We start from the raw sequence: 26,457 nt of genomic DNA, 5'->3' as shown, positions 1-26,457 counted from the left end.
CTTGAAAGGGTGCAGAAAAGATTTACGAGAATTTTGCTGTGACTGGGCAGGCCGAGTTACAGGGAGACGCCAAATAGGCTGGGCATCAGAAGCTGAGGGGTGACATTATTAGAGATTTATAAAATCATGAAGGGCATAGATAAAGTGAATGGCCAAGGTGTTTTTTTTCCCAGATTAGGGGAGTCCAAAACTAGAGGAGGTACACTTAAGGTGAGGGGGAAAGATTTAAAAGGGACCTTAGGGACAACTTTTTCAAAGGGTGGTGCATTTATGGAATGAGCACCCAGAGGGAGTGGTAGAGGCAGGTACTATTACAATATTTAAAAGGCATCTGAATGGGTGTATGGATGGAAAGAGCTTAGAGGGAAATGGCTAAACACAGGCAAATAGGACTACATCAGTGCAAGATAACTGGTCGGCTTGAAGGGGTTTAGACCAAAGGTACTGTTTCCATGTTATATGATTCTACGAGATATATTTGGCACAGAGGCAGTACAAAGGAGGTTCACTGGGTTAATCCCCGGGTTGGTGGGATGGTCTTAAAATAATGGATTGAGGAGATTGGGTCTGCATAGGATTTCCTGGTGTTTCAAAGAATGAAAGATGACCTCATTTTTCTGAAGAAGGGTGACTGGATCTGGACCACTAACTCTGCTTTCTCTCCACTGCAATTGCCAGACTTGCTGAGTTTTTCCAGCAATTTCTGATTTTGTTTCTGATTTCCAACATCCACAGTTCTTTGGTTTTTTTTGTGACCACACTGAAACTCACAAAATTTTAAGAAGGCACAACAAGATGAATGTTGGTAAGTTACTTCCACTGGCTAGGGAGGCTAAAAGGACATTCTCCTTATCCTGAGTTATTTTTATTCAATTCATGGGATGTAACATCATTGGCTGGGCAAGCATTTATTATTATCCTAGTTTCCCTTGAGGAAGTAGTGGTCACCTATCTTCTTGAACTGCTGCAGTCCAGATACCTCCACAATGCTATTAGGGAAAGAGCTCCAGGCCTACCCCAGCCAGATAAAATCTTTTTATATGGTACTTTGTTGATTGCCTTCCAGAAATCCAAGTATACTATACCAATTGGATTCCACTTATCACCCTGTTAGTTGCATTCTCAGAAATTTTAATAAATATTTCAGAAACCATTTCCCTTTCATAAACCATAATGGCTCTACCTAAAACATACCATGATTTTTGAAGTACTTCACTTTTCCTAAATAAGATATTTCAGATATTAGAATAATATTAGAACAAACCTCCCACCCATCACACTTTGACTTTATTGTTTGAGTTTTGGGCAATGCTTGCAAGCCAATTTGCTATCTAAGCACATCTGCCCTGAGGTGTTGTGATAGGCCCTCTTTACTGTTCTTCTTGAGGTAATGGTATTCAGACAGCGGTCTTAGGTAGAAAATTACGTGTTTTTGCCCGAGTGATGATGAAAGAATAGGAACATTTATCCAGGCCTCATTGTTTTGTGACGTGGAGGAGTACTTAGAAGAAATGGTATTTCTTATTCTTAAACTTCACCACTTGCTAAATGTCAGAGTATTGCAGGATGGTGTCAAAGCAATTTTTAAATGTTGTTTCACTGTATTCTGTAGATTATATGTATTGTAACTATAGTAAATCTGAAGTGGAGGAGATTAACTTTTAGTCCAGTGGCAGCATCAAAGAAACGGATTGCCTTCTCCTGGATGGTATTGACTATTATTTGACTGTTATTGCTACTGTCTATACTATTCAGATAAGTATTGAGTATTCAAATATATTCTGAGTAACTAATTGCAGAATAGCCCTTGAAATGCTCCTGTGGCCATGAAGTTTATTTTTCTGACCCAGTTAAGCTTCTGGTCAATGATGACATGCAAAATGTTGTTGGTAGGATGACATGAGGATGGTGAAACTATTGAAAGATCAGTGAGTTCTCTTGTTCAAGATGGTCACTGCCGAAGTTACCAATTCTATTCTGAGCATATCAAGTGAATTACCATTTACTAAATTATTGTGGATGTTAAAAAGGTTACATCTTATTTTCATTTTATTGGTGTTCCAAGCTTTAATTTTAGTTTAGATTCTACTTTGACTTTATTCTACTCACCATTATATTGAAGCCTATGTCTTTCAACTTTTTCAGATAACACAGCCTTTCCATTTCATGTTTGTCAATGCCAGTATATGATTTGTTTGTGACTAAGACAAAGTCAACTTTAGCCTGAAACATACAAATATTATGGTTCAGAAAATGCAAGATGCATGCATAGATATACAAGCAGTTACTGCAATATATAGGAACATAAGACGTAGGAGAAAGATTAGGCAGGAGTAGGCTTACTCAAAAACCATGGCTGATCTCAGCTCAGCCTCAACTTCATTTTCCTGCATATTCCCTATCACCCTTCAACTCATTAGTAATTAAAAATCTGTCTACCTCCACTTTAAATGTATTCAATTTCCCAGCTTCCACTGCACTCTGGGATAGTGAATTCCACAGATCCACGATCCTTTGAGAGAAGCAACTTCACCTCATCTCTGTTTTAAATTTACTACCCCTTATCCAAAAGCTCTGACTTCTTGTCCTAGATTGTCCCATAAGAGGAACTTTCCTCTCTACATCCTATTTGTCAATCCCTTTTCACATCTTATATACTTCAAATAGATTTCCTCTCATTCTTCTAAAATAACTACTCATGAAAAAGTTCAATTGCAGTGGAAAATTAGGAAATGTAGCACTACTCACTGACTGCTGGCCATGTACAAAAGAAGCCACCGGGCACTTGACAATAAGGTTAAGGAAATACAATTAATGGTAATACCTTGGGTAGTGTTGTAGAAGAGGGACCTAGAGGTGCAGGTATATAATTATTTGAAGTTTGCATCACAAAGGATAGGTTGATTAACAAGGTATTTGGCACGTTTGCATTCATTGCTCAATCCATTGAGTATAGGTGTTGGGAAGTCATGTTCAAATGGTACCGGGCATTAGTGAGGCCTCTTCTGAAATACTGTGTCCAGTTCTGGTTGTCCAGTTATAGGAAGGATATTATTAAGCTGGAGAGGGTTCAGAAGAGATTTACAGAGGAAACTTAATTAACTGAACGTCATGGGTAGGAGGTGGGTGGGGGTTGGGGGTGGGGAATACTTTGTTCAGATAATCGAAAGCCAGATAATTGAGGTTCCTCTGTACCAGGACGTCATCGGATATGGAAGGTTTGAGTTATAAAGAAAAGCTGGTTAGGCTGAGACCACAGGACAGCACGGTGGTTCATGGTTAGCACTGCTGCCTCACTGCGTTTGATACCCATCTCAGGCAATTGTCTGTGTGGAGTTTGCACATTCTCCCCATGTCTGCGTGGGTTTCATCCCACAATCCAAACATGTGTAGGTCAGCTGAATTGACCATGATAAATTGCCTGTAGTCTTCAGGGGTGTGTAGATTAGGTGCATTCATCAGGGATAAACATAGGACAATAGGGTAGGGGAATGGGTATGGTTGGGTTACTCTTCAGAGGGTCAGTGTGGACGTGAAGGACCATGCAGGAGAGAGAGAGAGAGAGAGAGAGAGAGAGAGAGAGAGAGAAAGAACCTGCACAGTTACTGCCTTTGCTGTTTTGAATTCATGCATCGCTGGACATCGGAGTGCGTCTGGGAAAATTAACAAACAGTGAATTTCACAACTAATCTTGGAGAAACCTGTTTAGGCGAAGTTCACGAAACAGAATCAAATAAGTTCATTGTTGTTTTAAGTGTGTCCAATAGAAAGGCTGCGTGAGTAGAGTGGGTTCTTTCTTGATTATATGTTTTTGGAAATATGTCTCTTGATTAAACTTAAAATATAAGCCATAACTATTCATTTAACCTGGGGCAGTGTTTTGTAGAGGAATAAGACGGTGTTATTTTCTGGGTCTGTAGATTATGAAGGAGCAAATATGGCTTTTAGTACAGTGATATGTACTTCTTGTCAGATGTGGGAGTTTAAAGAGAGTTTAAGGGTTACTGCAGATTATATCTGCCATAAATGCTGTTGGATGTGAATCTTATCAGATCGAATGGATCGGTTGGAGAGACAGTTAGAAGTGATGAAGAATTTGCAACAGCAACAGTATGTAATGGATGGCAGTTATAGGAAAGGGGGGAAAGTCTCAGATACAGTCACATAGATAGGTTAACTCCCGGAAAGGTAAGAGAGCTAGACACCTAGGGCAGGAGTCTTTTGTGGATAAACCCATTTCAAACAGGTATGCGGTTTTGGAAAATGTAGGGGATGATGGATTCTCAGGGGAATGTAGCATGAACAGCCAAGTTTCTGGTTTTGAGACTGGCTCTAATGCAACGAAGAGAGATCAATTGTGTTAGGGGATTCTGTAGTCCGAGGTACAAACAGACGTTTTGTGGCCAGCAGAGAAAAAGCAGAATGGTGTGTTGCTTCCCTGGTGCCAGGATCAAGTATGTCTCAGAGAGGGTGCAGAATATTCTCATGGGAGAGAGGTGCCAGCAAGAGGTCATTGCCCACATTGGAACCAACATAGGAAGGCAAAAGGTTGAGATTCTGAAGGGAGATTACAGAGGGTTAGGCAGAAATTTAAAAATGTCTTCAAGAGTAGTAATATCTGGATTACTCCCAGTGCTACGAGCTAGTGAAGGCAGGAATAGGAGGATAGAGCAGATGAATGCATGGCTGAGGAGCTTGTGTAAGGGAGAAGGATTCACATTTTTGGATCATTGGAATCTCTTTTGGGGTAGAAATGACCTGTACAAGAAGGACGGATTGCACCTAAATTGGAAGGGAACTAATATACTAGCAGGGAACTTTGATAGAACTGCTCAGGAGGATTTAAACTAGTAAGGTTGGGGGGGGTTGGGCCCCAGGGAGATCGTGAGGAAAGAGATCAATCTGACACTGGTACAGTTGAGAACAGAATCAAGTCAAAATGTCAGGGCAGACCTAATAAACTAATAAGGTAGAACTAATAAATTAAACTGCATTTCTTTCAATGCAAGGGGCCTAACAGGGAAGGCAGATGAACTCATGGCATGTTTAGGAACATGGGACTGGAATATCATAGCAATTACAGAAACATGGCTCAGGGATGGGTAGGACTGGCAGCTTAATGTTCCACGATATAAATGCTACAGGAAGGATAGAAAGGGAGGCAAGAGACGAGGGGGAGTGGTATTTTTGATAAGGGATAGCATTACAGCTGTGCTGAGGGAGGACATTCCTGGAAATACATCCAGGGAAGTTATTTGGGTAAAACTGAGAAATAAGAAAGGGAGGATCACCTTATTGAGATTGTATTATAGACCCCCCCCCACCAATAGTCAGAGGGAAATTGAGAAACAAACTTGTAAGGAGATCTCAGCTATCTGTAAGAATAATAGGGTGGTTATGGGAGGGGATTTTAACTTTCCAAACGTAGACTGGGACTGCCATAGTGTTAAAGGTTTAGATGGAGAGGAATTTGTTAAGTGCGTACAAGACAATTATCTGATTCAGTATGTGGATGTACCAACTAGAGAAGGTGCAAAACCTGACCTACTGTTGGGAAATAAGGCAGGGCAGGTGACTGAGGTGTCAGTGGGAGAGCACTTTGGAGCCAGCGACTATAATTGTATTAGTTTTAAAACAGTGATGGAAAAGGATAGACTAGATCTAAAAGTTGAAGTTCTAAATTGGAGAAAGGCCAATTCTGACAGTATTAGGCAAGAACTTTTGAAAGCTGATTGGAGGCAGGTAAAGGGATGGTTGAAAAATAGGAAGCCTTCAGAAATGAGATAATGAGAATCCAGAGAAACTTTATTCCTGTTAGGGTTAATGGAAAGGCTGGTAGGTATAGGAAATGCTGGATGACTAAAGAAATTGAAGGTTTGGTTAAAAAAAAGAAGGAAGCATATGTCAGGTATAGACAGGATAGATCAAGTGAATTCTTAGATGAGTATAAAGGAAGTAGGAGTATACTTAAGAGGGAAATCAGGACGGCAAAAAGGGGACAAGAGATAACTTTGGCAAATAGAATTAAAGGAGAATCCAAATGGTTTTTACAAATACATTAAGGACAAAAGGGTAACTAGGGAGAGAATAGAGGCCCTCAAAAATCAGCAAGGCCGCCTTTGTGTGGAGCCACAGAAAATGGGGGAGACACTAAATGAGTATGTCGCATCAGTATTTACTGTGGAAAAGGATATGGAAGATATAGACTGTAGGGAAATAGATGATGACATCTTGCAAAATGTCCAGTTTACAGAGAAGGAAGTGCTGGATATCTTGAAACGGGTAAAGGTGGATAAATCCCCAGGACCTGATCAGGTATATCCAAGAACTCTGTGGGAAGCTAGAGAAGTGATTGCTGGGCCTCTTGCTGAGATATTTGTAACATCAATAGTCACAGGTGAGGTGCCGGAAGACTGGAGGTTAGCAAATGTGGTGCCACTGTTTAAGAAGGATGGTAAGAACAAGCCAGGGAACAACAGACCGGTGAGCCTGACCTTGGTGGTGGGCAAGTTGTTATAGGGAATCCTGAGGGACAGTATGTACATATATTTGGAAAGGTGAGGACCGATTAGACTCAAAGGTAGAAGACAGAAGGTGGTGGTGGAGGGTTGTTTTTCAGACTGGAGGTCTGTGACCAGTGGAGTGTCACAAGGATCAGTGCTGGGTCCTCTACTTTTTGTCGTTTACATAAATGATTTGGATGCAAGCATAAGAGGTACAGTTAGAAAGTTTGCAGATGACACCAAAATTGGAGGTATTGTGGACAGTGAAGAGGGTTACCTCAGATTACAACAGGACCTTGACCAGATGGGCCAATGGGCTGAGAAGTGGCAGATGGAGTTCCATTCAGATAAATGCAAGGTGCTGCATTTTGGTTTAGGGTGAGAGCGGAAAGATAAACAAGAGACCTAAGGGACAACCGTTTCACACAGAGGGTGGTACAGGTATGGAATGAGTTGCCAGAGGAAGTGGTGGAGGCTGGTACAATTGCAACATTTAAGAAGCATTTGGATGGGTATATGAATAGGAAGGGTTTGGAGGGATATGGGCCGGGTGCTGGCAGGTGGGACTAGATTGGGTTGGGATATCTGGTCGGCATGGACAGGTTGGACTGAAGGGTCTGTTTCCATGCTGTACATCTCTATGCCTCTATGTTGGGCCAAACGGCCTGTTTCCATATTGTAGGGAATTTCATATAATCTTATCACTGGAGTGTAAGGGGTTGAGAAGTGACCTTATGTAAGTTTATAAAATAATGAGGGCTATAGATAGAATTAATGGTAGGTGTCTTTGCCCTCGATTGGGGGATTTCAGAACTAGTGGGCACATTTTTAATGTGAGAGGTAAAAGATTCTAAAAAGACGTGAGGAACAAATTTTCTTTTTACAAAATGTGGTTTATGTGTGGAATGAATTTCCTAAGGAAGTGGTAGATGTGGGTACAATTACAACATTTAAAACACATTTGGATAAGTACATGAATAGGAAAGTTTTAGAGGGATATTGGCCCGAAGCAGGCAAGTGGGACTAGTTTAGTGATTATGTGTGGCATGGTCTGTTTCTGTGCTGTATGAGTCTATGACTATAAAAGCTGAAGAATAATAAGATAATTTGGGAAATGCATACAGAAAGGCTTGAAGACCCAGATTCTAATCCATGCTGTACATGATTTAATTAAATAAATCTTTATATTATATTCAGCAGCTTCCTTTTCACTGGTACCTGTTCAATCAATAGCTGCATCCTCCAGGGGAGTTATTTGATTAGCAGTGAGAGAACCTATTTTCTTCTCCTAACCTATATTTTAACATAACTTGAAGTATTTAATAAAGGAGCTAGAGCAAATGAGCATACACCCTCTATTCAACAGTGTGTGGTTAAAGTATTGATTACTATACTTTCTCATTTGTTCAGATTACCAGTAATTCTTCATTTTCAGGCACGAGAATTTCACTTTCAGAGTTGGCTATTGCGTAAATTAGTTCATCATTCTGTAAATAAACAAATGGTTCAATGGCATTATGCTAACATACTTGTAGCAAAGAAATCAGATAGAAAAGCAAAATACTTCAAATGCAGAAAACCTCACGTAAAAATAAAAATGCTGGGAATACTTAGCAAATGAAATAACATCTGTCGACAGAAAAATAGAACTAACACTTCTGGGCAATGGCCTTCCATCAGAATTGGAAAATGTTAGAACTGTAGTGTGTTTTAAGCAAATGAAATGGAGGAAGGGGCATAGGAAAGAATAAGAGTGAAGGTCTGTGATAAAAGGAAAGACAGGAGAGATCAAAAGAGAGAAAAAAAAATCTGTTGATAGATCAAAGCCAAAGAGATTGATGATGGCACAAACATAGAAAGAAAACGTGTCTAGAAAGAATAATTAGTAACCTAAGTAAAAATTTTTTAAAAATATACAATCAAAAAAAAGGGAAATGTCGAAGAAAATACTGAACCTAAAAAGTAAGAGGAACAAAACTGAGTACGGAGGACTCAGCATATTGTTCATCTATCACCATTGTTAACAGCTAACCCGAGAATGCAACTTTAAAAAAAAAGGGTTTTGTGATTTGCACATGAAAGAAGTGAAACTATCACTGTATTCTAACAGATGAAAGGCTTAACAGACAATCAATTTTTCAATGTATAATTTCAGTTACATCACACTGCAAATTTTTGCTATAAATTCTGTGTTACGATCAAGCCCTCCACAATCACCTGATGAAGGAGCATCGCTCCGAAAGCTAGTGTGCTTCCAATTAAACCTGTTAGACTATAACTTGGTGTTGTGTGATTTTTAACTGAGTACAGAAGACAATGCGAAACTGTTGGAACTCAATGTTAAGTTCAGCTGCCTGTAAAGTGCTTAACTGAAAGGGAATGTGCTATTCACTAGAACACTATGGGATGTTGAGAACAAAGAGGTCAACCTGAGAACTAGCCTCCATTTCTCCTATTACTTCCATAGCTATCTTAAGATATTACTCCAACTCAGTATTTCATCTAGTTGTCAATCACTTCTTCCTTTGTATCACAAGTGTACTAATATTCTTGCTCAGCTTGAGTGAATTAACAATTTTATCTTCTCCAGTTAAAACTGAAGTAATGTAGATTTTTAATGCTTCTGTCATTTTTCTGTCATTACCTCTTGATTTATCCTGCATATTCCTAGTGCGCTAATGCTATTTCAACTTTCCCACTGTTGTTTATGTGCACCTAAAAGATTCTTTTTTATTCCTTGATAACCTATGCTGTAAATTTTCATTGCTTTTCATGTGTTTTTGAAATCTTCTTTCCCAAGTTCTTTGCATTCCATTCTTCTTTAGAATCTAAGCATATTGTGTATATCCTTTATTTAGAATTAATTTAGCTACAACTCTTTATTCATCTCTGGTTCCCCATAGCTGGCTTTCTATGTTCTAGTTTTAGAAAAATACATTTCTCTCAAACTCTACTGACTATCTTTTTAAAGATTTCCAACTCGATGGACTGAATTTTACAGATCATCTGTGGCCGCGAAAACAGGCAGGTGGATCATAAATTGTGGTGATGTGTCTGCTCCTGGACTGCCCACATAATTTTTTTGATTTTATGAGTGGCAGGGGAGTTTCTGAGTGGACTGCCCACTTATGGTCCAATTAAAGTCCTAAAACTAATAATTAATGCACAAGTAAGGGTCATATCCTATTGCCACTTTGGGCTCATCCTTGTAACTTAACTTGGTGTGGAAAGCTCGCCCTTAGTGCATAATCCAGCCCCTTATTTTTCTTGATTTTACTCTGTTTATTTTTATTAGTTCCACCCTCATTTCCTCAGAGGTTGCTGTATTCCAATCAATTATCTTAATCTTTGTCCTACTTACATCATTCTTGTTCTTAGACTTGAATATTAGAATGTTGTTATCAGTATGAGATGCTTTCTGACTTCTGTCTGCTTTGGTTTGTAACAATGACCAGAACCAGTGTTGTAAAATAAAACAAAGAACTGCAGCTGTTGAAGATCTGGAGAGACAGGAAATTACTGGAGAAACTCAGCAACCATAGAGTAAAAGCCGAGTTAGCTTTTTGAGCCCAGTGACCCTTTCTGAGACTTTCCAACTTGGTTGTTCCCTGATACCTCCACTATGGCCTTTTGCCTAGGCCTTGACAATACACAAGGAATGGAAGGCCACCACCAACCTCCCTCCCCATGATGCCAGAGTACCTAGAAATGCCCTTTAAGGGCAACAACATGATGTACAGAGATTAAAATAGAAAGGTAAGTACAGTAAAATTCCTTTTAAAGGTTTTGTGCTGTTTCTATTAATTGTAGGTGTGATCATTTTTATATTGTTTAAAAAATGTAATGTCATTGTTCTTACTAATTCTAAGCATAATTTATTTTCCTTATTTAATATTCGTAGAAACACAAAAGATGGGGGGGGAAGAGGCCATTTAGCCCTTCGAGCCTGCTCCGCCATTCATTACAATCATGGCTAATCATCCAACTCAACAGTTTTCTCCCCATAACTTCTGATTCCATTTGCCCCAAGTGCTACATCTAGCTGCCTCTTGAATACATTCATTGTTTTGGCATCAACTATTTCCTGCAGTAATGAATTCCACACGCTCACCACACTTTGGGTAAAGAAATATCACATCTCCATCCTAAATAATCCACCTCAAGGCCTCAGGCTGTGACCCCTGTACGGACGCACTGCCTCACAACGCCAGAGACCTGGGTTTAATTCCCGCCTCGGGCAACTGTCTGTGTAGAGTTTGCACAATCTTCCCGTGTATGCGTGGATTTCCTCGAGTGCTCCAGTTTCCTCCCACAGTACAAAGATGTGCAGGTTAGGTGAATTGGCCATGCTAAATTGACTGTAGTGTTAGGTGAAAGGGTAAATGTAGGGGAATGGGGCTGGGTGGATTGCTCTTCGGAGGGTCAGTGTGGACTTGTTGGGCCGAAGGGCCTGTTTCCACACTGTAAGTAATCTAATCTAACCTAAAAAAATCTAATCTAATCCTCCATGCATCTACCCTGTCTAGTCCTGTTAGAATTTTATAAGGTTTTGAGATCCCCTCTCATTCATCTGAACTCAAAATTAATTAATCATTTCTAGAGAATAGGTTGGGTAGATATGTAAAATAGATGAGGTATGTAAGGAGGTAGTGTGGCAGACTGGTAGTGGTAGATAGTAGGTGAGTAAATGGCAGGCAGGAAGGGTGGTCAGATCAAATCTGATGCATGGGTAGTGCGGGCAAATGCTGTTGAACCGGAGAGGGTTTGTGGGCTGAGTCAGTGTCAGGAACAGTGTCAGGGATTTTTGGCGTCAGAACTGGAGGAGGAAAGAAAGAGATGTCATTGTCTGAGGAGTCTGAAGGTGAGGGAACACTGGTGAATGAGGGTCACGATGGGGGAGAATGTCCAGTAGGGGTCAAAATGGGTAGTTAGAGATTCAGTCGTGAGTTGAGAGTTGGAAATTAGTTTAATTCTCAATTAAGGAGTTGAATAAATTTTCATTCCTCTAACATTTTCTGAGTAATTATTAAATATGACAGAACCATCCAAAATTTCAGACTCTAAAAGTCGGCAACTTTTCTTGACGATTCCCAAAACTGGGTAAATTCAACTAACTCGGCAGCTCTAGAACAGACAGCTGCATTAGGGTTTTTGCATGGTCCTGAGAAATAGCTTCTCTTTCCACTGGTATAACAATTGTCTTCCAGACAGAAGATCTGGGACATTATCTTCAATTACTACAGCTACTCTACCATCCACCTTTCCTTTATTTTACTTCTAAAATATGCCGCATATTAGATTAGATTACTTACAGTTTTTAGATTAGATTACTTACAGTGTGGAAACAAGCTCTTCGGCCCAACAAGTCCACACTGACCCGCTGAAGCGCAACCCACCCAGACCCATTCCCTACATTTACCCCTTCACCTAACACTACAGACAATTTAGCATGGCCAATTCACCTAACCTGCATCTTTTGTTTTGGACTGTGGGAGGAAACCGGAGCACCCGGAGGAAACCCATGCAGACACGGGGAGAATGTGCAAGCTCCACACAGAGTCGCCTGAGATGGGAATTGAACCCGGGTCTCTGGCGCTGTGAGGCAGCAGTGCTAACCACTGTGCCTCCGTGCTGGCCCAAGCGAAGGGACGGTCCGCCAGGATGACGTGATCACAGGCAGTGGTGGGATACGAACCCACACCTCAACTGAGACTGGAACTTGAGTCGAGCGCCTTAGACCACTCGGCCACACTACCAAGCCCACTTACAATAATATTACACAATATTGCAACAACTTACTTGCCAATCCTGCCTTGCTGTCATACTTCAGTCATCTCAATAACATGTAGATCCTTCTACAAATATCGCCTCTAATTTGTGCATTTTATTTTGCTCTGCATTAGTTTTAATTGTTTTTACCTTTTATTTCTCCTTTATACCCTCTGGTTAAATCACCACCTGAGAGCAGCCCTCATGGTCTGGTAAGACCATGGCAACACAACCACAAAATCAATAGCTTTACTTGTCATTCCTCTCTCTATTGAATATAAAATTTAAATTGCCTTTGCACTATCCTTATTCCTTGCTTTAGTTTGTCCATTAATTTTTTTTGCCTGATTCTTCTATTATTAGGTTCCCAGCATTGATGCAGTTTACTCCTGCAATGCTCTCATTTTAAAATCTTATTTCTGAGGTGTAGTTATATTTTGTTACGGCTTTTGTCCCAACCCAGTTCACATGAAGTCCTTAGCAGCAGTTGAATTCACAGGACCACAATCTATTTTCTACTCTTTATTAAATTGGCTATAAGATAGATGCCTGCAGTGAGCGCCTCACAGTATAATTCGTATGACTACTGCAAGCCTAAAGGCACATAAGTGCAGCAGTGCATCTCAAAGCCAAGTAGTCTCCTTTTCATGGTAAACATTTCAAAAATACGCATGCATTATCATTTATAATGTGAGCTACCCATGTTACCACTATACACACAACTATGGCTAGCTGCATTAACAATTTGTTATTCTCCCAGTCCGTGTGTGTTCCACATACAGTCTTTCAAATTATGCCAATCTCTTAGTGGTATGTATGTATATGTCGTCATTCATTGTTAATCCTTTTTTGCAGGAAATGTTGTTTCCAGGGCACTCGTTGTAATTTCTATTTCCATTGATGGTGTGCTGTGATCTATGCAGACAGTGAGTTCACGTCTTCCTGTGCGGCCACTTGCAGCAAAGGAACAGTTTCTCCATGCCAATATACATATGCCACTGTGACAGTATATCTGATCTAGGTGACCATTGCTTTATGCAGGTCCAATTTGCCACATGAGCTCACACTTGCTGAGGGCGTTGAAGGTTTGTATCCCAGCTGCCTTCATCAAATTGTGCAACTGCTTGGCAGTTTTAATAAAATGAAATTTGGTTTTCTGCCATTTCATCTTCATTTTGTTGTGCTTGTTATTTCTTCTAGTTTATGCCAAACAATATAAGCTGCAAATCTGCTGAAAAATTCCACAGCAGATCAGAGACAAACTTTGCAATCTTGCCACATCCAATTGTGAACTGTAAAGGACTATTGAACAACTCAAAGAAAGAAGAGGCTCCACAAATATCTCCATCCACAATGACCAGTACAAAAGTTATAGCTGAAACATTTGTAAGAATCCTCAGCCAGAAGTGCCATGTGGATAAACTATCATCAGCATCAGATTCCAGTGTTCAGCCAACTTGATTAAATCCACATGACAGAGAAACAGCTTGGGCACCAGATATTGCAAAGGCAATGGACCCGGAAGTTGCTGTACCTTGACACAAAAACTGAAAGAACTGTGGTTGCTGTAAATCAGAAACAAAAATAGAGGTTGCAGGAAAATCTCAGCAGGTATGGCAGCACCTGTGAAGAGAAATCACAGGGTCACCTGTCATAGAGACATAGAGATGTACAGCATGGAAACAGACCCTTCGGTCCAACCCATCGATGCCGACCAGATATCCCAACCTAATCTAGTCCCACCTGCCAGCACCTGGCCCATATCCTTCCAAACTCTTCCTATTCATGTACCCATCCAAATGCCTCTTAAATGTTGCAATTGTACCAGCCTCCACCACTTCCTCTAGCAGCTCATTCTATACACGTACCACACTCTGTGTGAAAAGGTTGCCCCTTAGGTCCCTTTTATATCTTTCCCCTCTCACCCTAAATATATGCCCTCTAGTTCTGGACTCCTCGACCCCAGGAAAACACTTTGCCTATTTACCCTATCCATGCCCCTCATAATTTTGTAAACTTCTATAAATAAGGTCACCCCTCAGCCTCCAACACTCCAGAGAAAACAGCCCTAGCCTGTTCAGCCTCTCCCTATAGTTCAAATCCTCCAACCCTGGCAACATCCTTGTAAATCTTTTCTGAACCCTTTCAAGTTTCACAACATCTTTCCGATAGGAAGGAGACCAGAATTGCACGCAATATTCCAACAGTGGTCTAACCAATGTCCTGTGCAGCCGCAACATGACTCCCCAACTCCTGTACTCAATATTACGACCAATAAAAGAAAGCCAACCAACCGCTTTCTTCACTATCCTATCTACCTGCGACTCCACTTTCAAGGAGCTATGAATCTGCACTCCAAGCTCTCTTTGTTCAGCAACACTCTCTAGGACCTTACCATTAAGTGTATAAGTCCTGCTAAGATTTGCTTTCCTAAAATGCAGCAACTCGCATTTATCTAAATTAAACTCCATCTGCCACTTCTCTGCCCATTGGCCCATCTGGTCAAGATCCTGTTGGAATCTGAGGTAACCCTCTTCGCTGTTCCTGTCCTGAAACGTTAACTTTGATTTCTCTTCACAACTGCCAGATCTGCTGAGTTTTCCAGCAACTTCTTTTTGTGCACACCTAAACAAACTATTCTGGTACAGCTATAATACTGGCATCTACCCAACAATATAGAAAATTGTCCAGTGAATTCAAACAAATCTAACAACTCAAGACTGGACATCCATGAGACACTGGGCTATTATGAGCAGTAGAATTATACTCCAGCACAATTTGCAACCTCATACCCTTTATAAATGGATCTTGGACTTCCTGACTGGAGACCTCAGTTCATCCAGATTGGGAACAGCATCTCCAATACCATCACACTAAACACGGGACCTCAAGGGCTATGTGCTCAACCCACTGTTGTTCACCCTGCTGAAACATGACTGTGCAGCAATGCACAGCTCGAATCATATTATTAAGTTCGCTGATGACATGACTGCAGTGGGTCTCATTAGCAGGAACAATGAGTTAGCATACAGAGAGGAGGTAGAGCAGCTAACGGACCAGTGCACAGCCAACAACCTGTCTCTGAATGTGGACAAAACGAAAGAGATGGCTGTTGACTTTAGGAGGGCATGGAGCCTGGTGCCTCAATACCAGCTCCATAGCTAAGAGAGCCCAGCAGCTTCTCTACTTTCTGCATAGGTTGAGGAAAGCCCACTTCCCAATGATCCCCACCCCATCCTCACATTCTACAGAGTTCATTGAGTGTACCCTGAGCTGCTGCATCACTGCATGGTTCGGGAGTAGCATCATCTCAGATCTTAAGACCTTACATCGGATAGTGAGGACATCCGAGAGGATCATCGGGGTCTCTCTTCCCTCCATAACAGACATTTACACCACATGCTGCATCCAAAAGGCTAAGAGCATTGTGGAAGACCCCACACATCCCTCACTCAAACTCTTCTCCCTCTTGCCATCTAGCAGAGATACCAGAGTATTCAATCTCTCACAGCCAGACTGTGCGACTGTTTCTTCCCTCAAGCCATCAGGCTCCTTAACACTGTATTTGTACACCATCTGAATTTGTACACCACTGTGCCTATTGTCTTGACGTGAAAGGAATTACTGTGTTGTCTTGTGTATTTTGCACTTCTTATGCATTTTATACTGTCCTGTGTACAACCGTGTAGTTTGTGCTGTCCAAATGGCACCTTGCTCCTGGAGGAACGCTGTCTCGTTTAATAGACAGCGCTGGAGGATACGCCAGGAGCAGCACCAGGCATAGGCCATTTTTGGAATATTGCGTGCATTTCTGGTCTCCTTCCTATTGGAAGGATGTTGTGAAACTTGAAAGGTTTAGAAAAGATTTAGAAGGGTGTTGCCACAGTTGGACAGTTTTAGTTACAGGGAGAGGCTGAATAGGCTGGGGCTGTTTTCCTTGGAGCGTCGGAGCTGAGGAGTGACCTTATAGAGGTTTATAAAATTATGAGGGGCATGGACAGGACAACTAGTGAAGGGTGGGGGAGTTGAGAACTAGAGGGTATAGGTTTAGGTTGAGGGGAAAAGATTTAAAAGGGAACTAAGGGACAACTTTTTCACGCAAAGGGTGGTGCATGTATAGAATGAATTGCCAGAGGAAGTGGTGGAGGCTAGTACAATTACAACATTTAAAAGGCATCTGGATGGATATATAAATAGGAAGAGTTTAGAGGGATATGTGCAAGTGCTGGCAAATGGAACTAAATTAAGTTAGGATCACTGGTCAGCATGGACGTGTTGGACTAAAGTGTCTGTTTCCATGTTGTATATCTCTATGACACTATGAACCTGGTAAAGATACCAAACAGGACTACTTGCATAGCAAACAGTAGAAGCAGCAAGTGATACGAACAGCTAAGCAGCCTACAAACAACAGATCAGAACAAAGCTCTAAAGTCCTGCCACATGCAGTCATGACTATGTGAATAATTAAAGAATTCATTGGAGTAGGAGACTCCACAAATACACTTATTCTCAATGAAGGAGGGGCCCAGTATATCAGTGCAAGACATAAAGCTGAAGCATTCAGAGCAAGTGGATGGATGATCCATCTCAGCCTCCTCCGGTGATCTCCAGCATTACAGATGCCAGTTTTCAGGAAATCTGATTCAATCCATGTGACATCAAGAAATGATTGAAGACACCAGTTGATCAAAGACAATGGGCCCAAAAAAATGTCAAAAATAGTACTGAAGACTCATGCTCCAGAATTTGTCGCTCCCATAGCCAAGCTCTTCCAGGACAATTAACACTGACATCTACCCGACTATGTGGAAAATTTCGCAAGTATGTCCTATACATAAAAGCAGGATAAGTTTAACCTGGCCAATTACTTCCCCATCAATAGAACATAGAACATTACAGCGCAGTATAGGCCCTTCGATCCTCAACTTCGCGCTGATCTGTGGAACCAATCTGAAGCCCATCTATCCTACACCATTCCATTTTCATCCATATGTCTATCCAATGACTATTTAAATGTCCTTAAAGTTGCTGAGTCAACTACTGTTGCAGGCAGTATATTCCACACCTCTTCTATTCTCTGAGAAAAGAAACTACCACTGACATTTGTCCTATATAAAATCTGATTGAAGATTTGTAGCTCGGGTATCCGTTGTTGTGGTTCTGCTCGCCGAGCTGGAAGTTTTTGCTGCAAACGTTTCATTCCCTGGCTAGGGAACATCATCAGTGCTGTTGGAGCCTCGTGTGAAGCGCTGCTTTGATGTTTCTTCCGGTATTTATATTGGTTTGTTCTTGCCGCTTCCGGGTGTCAGTTTCAGCTGCAGTGATTTGTATGTGGGGTCCAGGTCGATGTGTCTGTTGATGGATGTTCTTGCCGTTTCCGGGTGTCAGTTTCAGCTGTAGTGGTTTGTATATGGTGTCCAGGTCAATGTGTCTGTTGATGAAGTTTGGGGATGAATGCCATGCTTCTAGGAATTCTCTGGCTGTTCTCTGTCTGGCTTGTCCTATGATAGTGGTGTTTTCCCAGTCAAATTCATGTTGCTGGTTGTCTGAGTATATGGCTACTAGAGATAGCTGGTCGTGTCGTTTTGTGGCTAGCTGATGTTCATGGATGCGGATTGTTAGCTGTCTTCCTGTTTGTCCTATATAGTGTTTTGTGCGGTCCTTGCATGGTATTTTGTAAACTACGTTAGTTTGGCTCATGCTAGGTATTGGGTCCTTTGTTCTAGTGAGTTGTTGTCTGAGCGTGGATGTTGGCTTGTGTGCTGTTATGAGTCCTAAGGGTCGCAGTAGTCTGGCTGTCAGTTCTGAGACACTCCTGACGTATGGTAGAGTGGCTAGTCCTTTTGGTTGTGGCATGTCCTCGTTCCTCGGACTATCTCTTAGGCATCTGGTGATAAAGTTGCGTGGGTATCCGTTTTTGGCGAATACCTTGTATAGATGTTCCTCTTCCTCTTTTCGCAGTTCTGGTGTACTGCAGTGTGTTGTGGCCCTTTTGAATAGTGTCCTGATGCAGCTTCGTTTGTGTGTGTTGGGGTAGTTACTTTCATAGTTTAAGACTTGGTCTGTGTGTGTTGGTTTCCTGGGTACCCTTGTGGTGAATTCTCCGTTGGGTGTTCTCTCTACTAACACGTCTAGGAATGGGAGTTGGCTATCCTTTTCCTCTTCTCGTGTGAATTGGATTCCTGTGAGTGTGGCGTTGATGATTCGGTGTGTTTTTTCTATATCTGTGTTTTTGATGATTACAAAGGTGTCATCAACATATCTGATCCAGAGTTTGGGTTGGATTTGTGGTATGGCTGTATGTTCTAACCTTTGCATAACTGCCTCTGCTATGAGTCCCGAGATTGGTGATCCCATGGGTGTTCCGTTGATTTGTTCGTATATCTGATTGTTGAATGTAAAGTGTGTGGTGAGGCACAGGTCCAGTAGTTTAAGTATGCCGTCCTTGTTGATAGGTTCGGCCTCCTGTGTTCTGTTATGTATGTCCAGTAGGTTGGCTATTGTTTCTCTGGCTAGGGTTTTGTCAATTGAAGTGAACAGACAACAACTCACTAGAACAAAGGACCCAATACCCAGCATGAGCCAAACTAACGTAGTTTACAAAATACCATGCAAGGACCGCACAAAACACTATATAGGACAAACAGGAAGACAGCTAACAATCCGCATCCATGAACATCAGCTAGCCACAAAACGACACGACCAGCTATCTCTAGTAGCCATACACTCAGACAACCAGCAACATGAATTTGACTGGGAAAACACCACTATCATAGGACAAGCCAGACAGAGAACAGCCAGAGAATTCCTAGAAGCATGGCATTCATCCCCAAACTCCATCAACAGACACATTGACCTGGACACCATATACAAACCACTACAGCTGAAACTGACACCCGGAAGCGGCAAGAACAAACCAATATAAATACCGGAAGAAACATCAAAGCAGCGCTTCACACGAGGCTCCAACAGCACTGATGATGTTCCCTAGCCAGGGAACGAAACGTTTGCAGCAAAAACTTCCAGCTCGGCGAGCAGAACCACAACATTCGTCCTATATCTATCACCCCTCAATCTAAAGCTATATCTCCTCATTCTAGCCATCACCATCCAAGGAAAAAGGCTCTCACTGTCCACCCTATCTAGCCCTCTGAATATCTTGTATGTCTCAACTGTCACCTCTCAACCTTCTCTCTAACAAAAACAGCCTCAAGTTCCTCAGCCTTTCCTCATAAGACTTCCCCTTCATACCAGGCAACATCCTAGTAAATCTCCTCTGAACCCTCTCCAAAGCTTCCACAGCCTTCCTCTCATGCGGTGAACAGCACTGTATACAATACTCCAAGTGCAGCTGCACCAGAGTTTTGTACAACTGCAGCATGACCTCGTGGCTCTGAAACTCAATCCCTCTACCAATAAAAGCTAACACACTATATGCCTTCTTAACAACCCTATCAACCTGAGTGACAACTTTCAGGGATCCACGCACCTCGACACCAAGAACCCTCTGCTCATCTACACTACCAAGAATCTTACCATTAGCCCAGTACTCTTTATTCCTTACGGTCCTTCCAAAGTGAATCACCACAGACTTTTCCACATTAAACTCCATTTGCCATCTCTCAGCCCAGCTCTTGAGGTTATCTATGTCCGTCTGTGACCTGCAACATCCTTTATCACTATCCACAACTCCACTGATCTTAGTGTCATCCGCAAATCCATTTACATCATCATCTAGGTCATTTATAAAAATGACAAACAGCAGTTGCCCCAAAACAAATCCTTGTGGTATGCCACTAGTAACTGAACTCCAGGATGAACATTTCCTATCAGCCACCACCCTGTTTTCTTTCAGCTAGCCAATTTCTGATCCAAACTGCTAAATCACCCTCAATCCCATGGCTCCATATTTTGTGCAATAGCCTACTGTGGGGAAGCTTATCAAACGCCTTACTGAAATCCATATACACCACATCAACTGTTTTACCTTCATCCACCTGTTTGGTCACCATCTCAAAGAACTCAATAAGGTTTGTGAGGCACGACCTACTCTTCACAAAACTGTGTTGACTATCCTTAATCAACTTGTTCCTCTCTAGATGATAATAAATCCTATCTCTTACATTTTCCAACATGTTACCCACAACCGAAGTAAGGCTGACTGGTCTATAATTACCAGAGTTGTCTCCATACCACTTCGTGAACAAGCAGACCACATTCGCTATCCTCCAGTCTTCTGGTACTATTCCTGTAGACAATGACAATGTAAAGATCAAAACCAAAGGTTCTGCAATTTCCTCCCTGGCTTCCGAGAGAATCCTAGGATAAATACCATCTGGCCCAGGAGACGTATCTATTTTCACACTTTCCAGAATTGCTAACACGTCCTCCTTGCGAACATCATTCCCATCTAGTCTAGAAGCCTGTATCTCAGTATTCTCTTCAACAACATTGTCTTCTTCCAATGCGAATACTGGTGAAAAATATTCATTTAGTGTTTCCCGTAACTCCTCGAACCCCACACAGAACTTTGCACTACTATCCTTGATTGGCCCTAATATTACTCTAGTCATTCTTTTATTCCTGATATACCTACAGAAAACCTTAGAGTTTTCCTTGATCCTACCTGCCAACAACTTCTCATGTCCCCTCCTGGCTCTTCTTAGCTCTCTCTTTAGGTCTTTCCTGGCTAACTTATAACTTTCAGGCGCCCTCACTGAGCCTTCACATTTCCTCCTAACATAAGGCTTCTTCCTCTGGACAGGAGATTCAATTTCTTCAGTAAACCACAGCTTCCTTGCTCAACCACTCCTTCCCAGCCTGACAGGTACATGCTTATCAAAGACACGCAGTAGCTGTTCCTTAGATAAGGCTCCACATTTCAATTGTACCCATCCCCTGTAGTTTCCTTCCCCATCCTAAGCATTCTAAATCTTCCCCAACAACATCATAATTACCTTTCCCCCAGCAATAACTCTTGCACTGCATTATATACCGGTCCCTTTCCATCGCTAAAGTAAACATAACCTAAATATGGTCACTATCAACAAAGTGCTTACATACCTCCAAAGCTAACACCTGGCCAGGTTCATTACCTAGTAACAAATCCAATCTGACCTCGCCCCTTGTTGGCCTGTCCACATACTGTACCATGAAACCATCCTGCACACGTTGGACAAAAACTGACTCAACCAAAGTATTCGAACTTTAGTATTTGCAGTCAATATCTGGAAAGTTAAAAACCCCATAACAACTATCCTGCTATTCTCGCTCCTATCCAGAATTATTTTTGCTATCCTTTCCTCTACATCTCTGGAACTTTTCAGACACCGAAAGAAAACTCCCAACAGGGTGAAATCTCCTTTCCTGTTACTAATCTCAGCCCACAGTACCTCAGTAAATGAGTCCTCAAATGTCCTTTCTGCTACTGTTATACTGTCCTTAACTAACAATACCACACTCTCCACCCTGTTTTACCATCTTCTCTGTTCTTACTAAAACATCGAAATCCCGGAATCTACAACAACCATTTCTGTCCCTGCTCTATTAATGTCTCCGAAATGACCACAACATTGAAGTCCCAGGTACCAACCCATGCTGTAAGTTCACCCACCTTGTTCCGGATGCTCCTGGCGTTGAAGTAGACACACCCCAAACCACCTTCCTGATTGCCAGTGAACTCTTGCAATCTTATAACCATATTTCTGACCTCACCACTCTGGACACTGGAACTACAATTTAGGTCCCCATCCCACTGCTGAATTAGTTTAAACCCTCCTGAAGAGCATTAGCTAATTTCCCTCCCCAGCTTATTGGTACCCCTCTGGTTCAGGTGTAGACCATTCTGTTTGTAGAGGTCCCACCTCCACAGCTTGAGCCCCAATTATCCAGGTATCCGAAACTCTCCGTCCTGCACCATCCCTGTAGCCACGTGTTCAACTTCTCGCTCTCTTTATTCCTTGCCTTACTAGCACATGGCATGGGCAACAAACCAGACATTACAACTCTGTTTGTTCTAGCACTAAGCTTCCATCTTAGCTCCCTGAATTTCTGTCTTCAATCCCCATCTCTTTTTCTATCTATGTCGCTAGTACTTATGTGGACCACGACTTGGGGCTGCTTCCCCTCCCGCTCGAGGATCCCGAAAACACAGTCCGAGACATCATGAACCCTGGCACCTGGGAGACAACACACCGATGAGTCTCTCTCGTTCCCACAGAACCTCCTATCTGTCTCCCTAAGTATGGAGTCCCCGATGACTAATGATCTGCTCATCTCCTTTTTTCCCTTCTGAGCAACAGGGACTGACTCTGTGCCATTGACCTGTACCCCATGGCTTACCACGGTAAGTTGTCCCCCATAATAGTATCCAAATCTGTATACTGGTTATTGAGGGGAATGGCCACAGGGAATCCCTGCACTGCTTGCCAGTTCCCTTTCCATTCCCAGACAGTAACCATCTGCCTTTTTCTTGTACCTGAGGTGTGACTACCTCCCTGTAACTCCTCTCAATAACTCCCTCCGCCTTCCAAATGATGCAAAGTTCATCTAGCTCTATCTCCAGCTTCAGTTCCCTCACGCAGTTTTTGAGGAGCTGGAGTTGGTGCAGTTCCCACAGATGAAGTCAGCATGGACACCAGTGATGACTCTTACCTCCCACATTCTGCAGGAAGAACATTTAACTGTCCTAAACATCATCCCCACTGTTCTAAATTCCCAAAGAGACTGTAGAAAAATAAAGAATATTTTTAAAAACTAGTTACTTTACCAATCCAGCGCACAGTCTACTCCTGATCATAAGTAAAGTGATGTAAAGTAGCATCAACAGTGCTATCAATCAGCACCTGCTCAACAATAACCCAGTAAATGATGCCCAGTAAGCGTTCTGCCAGAGCCACTCTGCTCCTGACCTAATTACTGCCTTGGTTCTAATATGGACAAAAGGGCTGAATTTCAGAGGTGAGCCAAGAGTGACAGCTTTGACATCAAGGCTGCATTCAACTTAGCATGGCATCAAGGAGCCTGAACAAAACTGGAATCAATGGGTATGAGGAACAAACTCTCTGCTGATTGGAGTTGTACAATAGCACATAGATGGTCGTGGTTATTGGCAGTCAGTCATCTCAGCTCCATGATATCTCTGCAGGATTTCCTCAGGATAGTGACTTAAGCCCAACCATCTTCAACCGCTTCATCGATGATTTATCCTCTAAAGTCAGCAGTGGGGATGTTTACAATTATTGTGCTATGTTCAGCACAATTCATTACTCCTTAGATACTGAAGCAGTCCTTGCTCAAACACAACAAAATCTGGACAATATCCAGGCTTGGGCTGACTAGGGGCAAGTTACATTTGCATCACACAAATGCCAGGAAATGACCATCTCTAAAAAAGAGGCAATCTGACCACTGCATCTTATCATTCAATGGTGTTACCAACACTGAATCCCCCACTATCAACGTCCTTGGGGTTACTATTGAATGAAACTCAACTGAACTCATCACAAAAACACAGTGGCTACAACAGCAGGTTAGAGGCGAGTGATACTGCAGCAAGTAACTCACTTCCTGACTCCCCAAAGCCTGTTCATCATCTACAAATCAGGAGCATGATGGAATACACTCCACTTGTCTGATGAGTGCGACTCGAACAACACAAGAAGCTCGACACCAGCCAGTAGAAAGCCGTCCTCTTGACTGGCACCACATCCACAAATATCCACAACTCCACCATCGATGCTCAATAGCAGCAATGTGGGTTATGTACAAGATGCACTGCAGAAATTCTCAAAATAATCTCAGACACACCTTCCAAACTCATGACCAAAAGGATAGCAAATACATAGGAACACCACTACCTATAAGTTGCCCTCCAAGCCATTCACCATCCTGATTTGGAAATATATTGCTGTTCCTTCACTGTCACTGAATAAAAATCCTGGAAGTTCCTCCCTGATGGCACTGTGAGTTAATGGAGAATGCAGCAGTTCAAGAAGGCAGCTTAACACCACCTTCTCAAGGGCACCTAGGGATGGGCAATAAATGTTGGCCAGCCAGCCAGAAATGCTTATATCCCATGAATGAATACAAACAAAAAATCTGCTTAACATGTCTATATCCCACTGCAGACTACTTGAGTCATCTTCACCATTTGCCTTCCCACCTATTCTTGTGTCATCCACAAACTTAGCAAGAATACATTTACTTTCCTCATCCAATTCATTAATACACACCTAAATCATTGTCACTATATAATTCGATCCCTGTGCCATACCACTAGTTACAGGCTGCCATCCTGATAATGTCCCTCTTATCCCAACTTTCTGTCTTCTATTAGTTAGCCAAGCCATGCCAATATATCATCTCAACACCATAGACTCCTATCTTATTAAGAAGCTTAAGGTGTAGTATCCTATCAAATGTCTTTTAAAAATCCAAATATATTACATCCACTGCTCACCCTTTATCTATCCTACTCATTACCTCCTCAAAGAATTCTAGTAGATATGACAGGCATGATTTCTCCTTCATGATGCCATGCTGACTCTACTTAATCATTATATGTATTTGTAAATGCTCTGCTATTATATTTGCCCAATAACACACATTAAGCTAGCTGGCCTACGGTTGTCTTTTTTTTTGTCTTTTCTTTTGAAATAATAATGTTACATTGGCAGTTTTCCAGTCCTCTGAGATTTTTCCAGAATCAAAATATCCCTGGAAGATCAGTATCTCTGTAGCTACTTCTTTATACAACCTAGGTTGTATCCCATTCAATCCAGGGGACCTATTGGTTTTTAGCCCCATTGGGTTTCCCTAGCATTTTTTTCTCTAGTGATAGCTATTATATTTATTTTCTCTGCTCTTTTTGCTCCTTGAATATTTAGTCTTCTACTGTGAAGACTGATGCACAGTATTCATTCAACTCCTCTGTCATTTCCTACTTCCCCATTATTATTTCCCCAGCTTCATTATCTAACTGACCCATTTTCAATTTGGCTTTTCTCTTCCTTTTTATATACTTAAAGATGCTCTGGACATCTGTCTTGATATTGCTTGCATGTTTATTTTCTTAATCTTTTTTTGGTTGTCTTTTGTTAGTTTCTGTACTGCATTGCTTTAAGTCTCTGTTCCACCAGATAGTTACTGTTAGGGGGCCGATAAGATTACTGCTGCCAGTATCTTTTTTCCCTTTTATTTCTTACCTTCACCCACATGGATTCTACAGCTTCCAACTCAAGATCATTTTTATGATCACATTTATTCATCCTTTACCAACAATGCTACTCCACTACAGAGACATACCCTTCCATCCAACTCATCTGTACCAACCAGTCATCCCAATCACCGTCTTTTCTAAATTAATTAAATTGTTTAAACTGACAAAAATGGCTCATGTACCATCGAATAATCTTCTATTTCCGTTCTTAAAGTTGGCTGCTGTTTTAAGTTTGCTATCTTGTTTAGCCTCCGCAATTTAATAGCTTTTTTTGCTCCTTTCCTGATTCGGGATTTGACTTTTCCTTTAACGCTGGACAAAATGTTGGCACTTTGTCTCTCTTGAATGTCATATTCGGTTTTCTCCTCATTGTGAGGTTCCACTTCTATTTCAGTCATGTAGTCTGCTCCCTTAGTTGTCAGCAGATAATCTCCCTACATGCCAGGTTTGACTTCCTTTAAGCAAAAAGCCTTTAGTAACCTCTTGTTGCCTGGCTCCATCCAGCTCCTCTCTCAGAATTGGCCTGCACTCTCCCTTAAATGGTGGGTTTTGCTCTGATTTAAAAGTGCACTCTTCTCTCAATTCAAGTCTAGGCTGTTCTCAACACTTGACTGTATTCTTTGGCTCTCAAATATTAAACGTTGCTGGTTCCCTAGGTGCCAGGCTCTGCTTTCCCCCGCTCAGAGTTTGACGCTGCGACACCTCTCTACCCTCCGTTGTGTCGCCCTACTCCCCACTTCAACGTGACCCCGAGGCGTCTGATCCACTCCCGCAGTGTAATCCTTCTCTCTACCGTGTGACTTTTCCCTCCCCTAAGTGCTGACCCTGTTATTCCGCAGTATTTTATCCTGACTTTTGACGCGATTTGACTTTCTTCTCCCTCGATGGTTTCCCTTGGGCTAACTGCGGGTCGGCGGTGTGTGGGCACGCGCGCGGTGATGGCGACGCGGGCCTGATGCGGCC

General features: G+C 41.9%; 1 protein-coding gene across 1 annotated transcript in view; it reads right to left on the bottom strand.

The window, feature by feature from the left end:
• Nucleotides 1–25,892, bottom strand: part of LOC132824543 (anoctamin-9-like) — a 199,318-nt gene extending 173,426 nt beyond the window's left edge. Inside the window, exons 1-3 of the mRNA XM_060839176.1 lie at nt 25,677–25,892; nt 7,919–7,990; nt 2,110–2,223 (exon numbers count right to left, since the gene is read on the bottom strand). Of these exons, the coding sequence (XP_060695159.1) occupies nt 2,110–2,223; nt 7,919–7,990; nt 25,677–25,892 (402 nt within the window). The remainder of the gene's footprint in view (nt 1–2,109; nt 2,224–7,918; nt 7,991–25,676) is intronic.
• Between the last annotated feature and the right edge of the window lie 565 nt (nt 25,893–26,457).

This window comes from Hemiscyllium ocellatum, chromosome 18 (assembly GCF_020745735.1).
Source record: "Hemiscyllium ocellatum isolate sHemOce1 chromosome 18, sHemOce1.pat.X.cur, whole genome shotgun sequence".
NCBI lineage: Eukaryota > Metazoa > Chordata > Chondrichthyes > Orectolobiformes > Hemiscylliidae > Hemiscyllium > Hemiscyllium ocellatum.
This window is presented reverse-complemented; position numbering and strand designations above follow the sequence as displayed.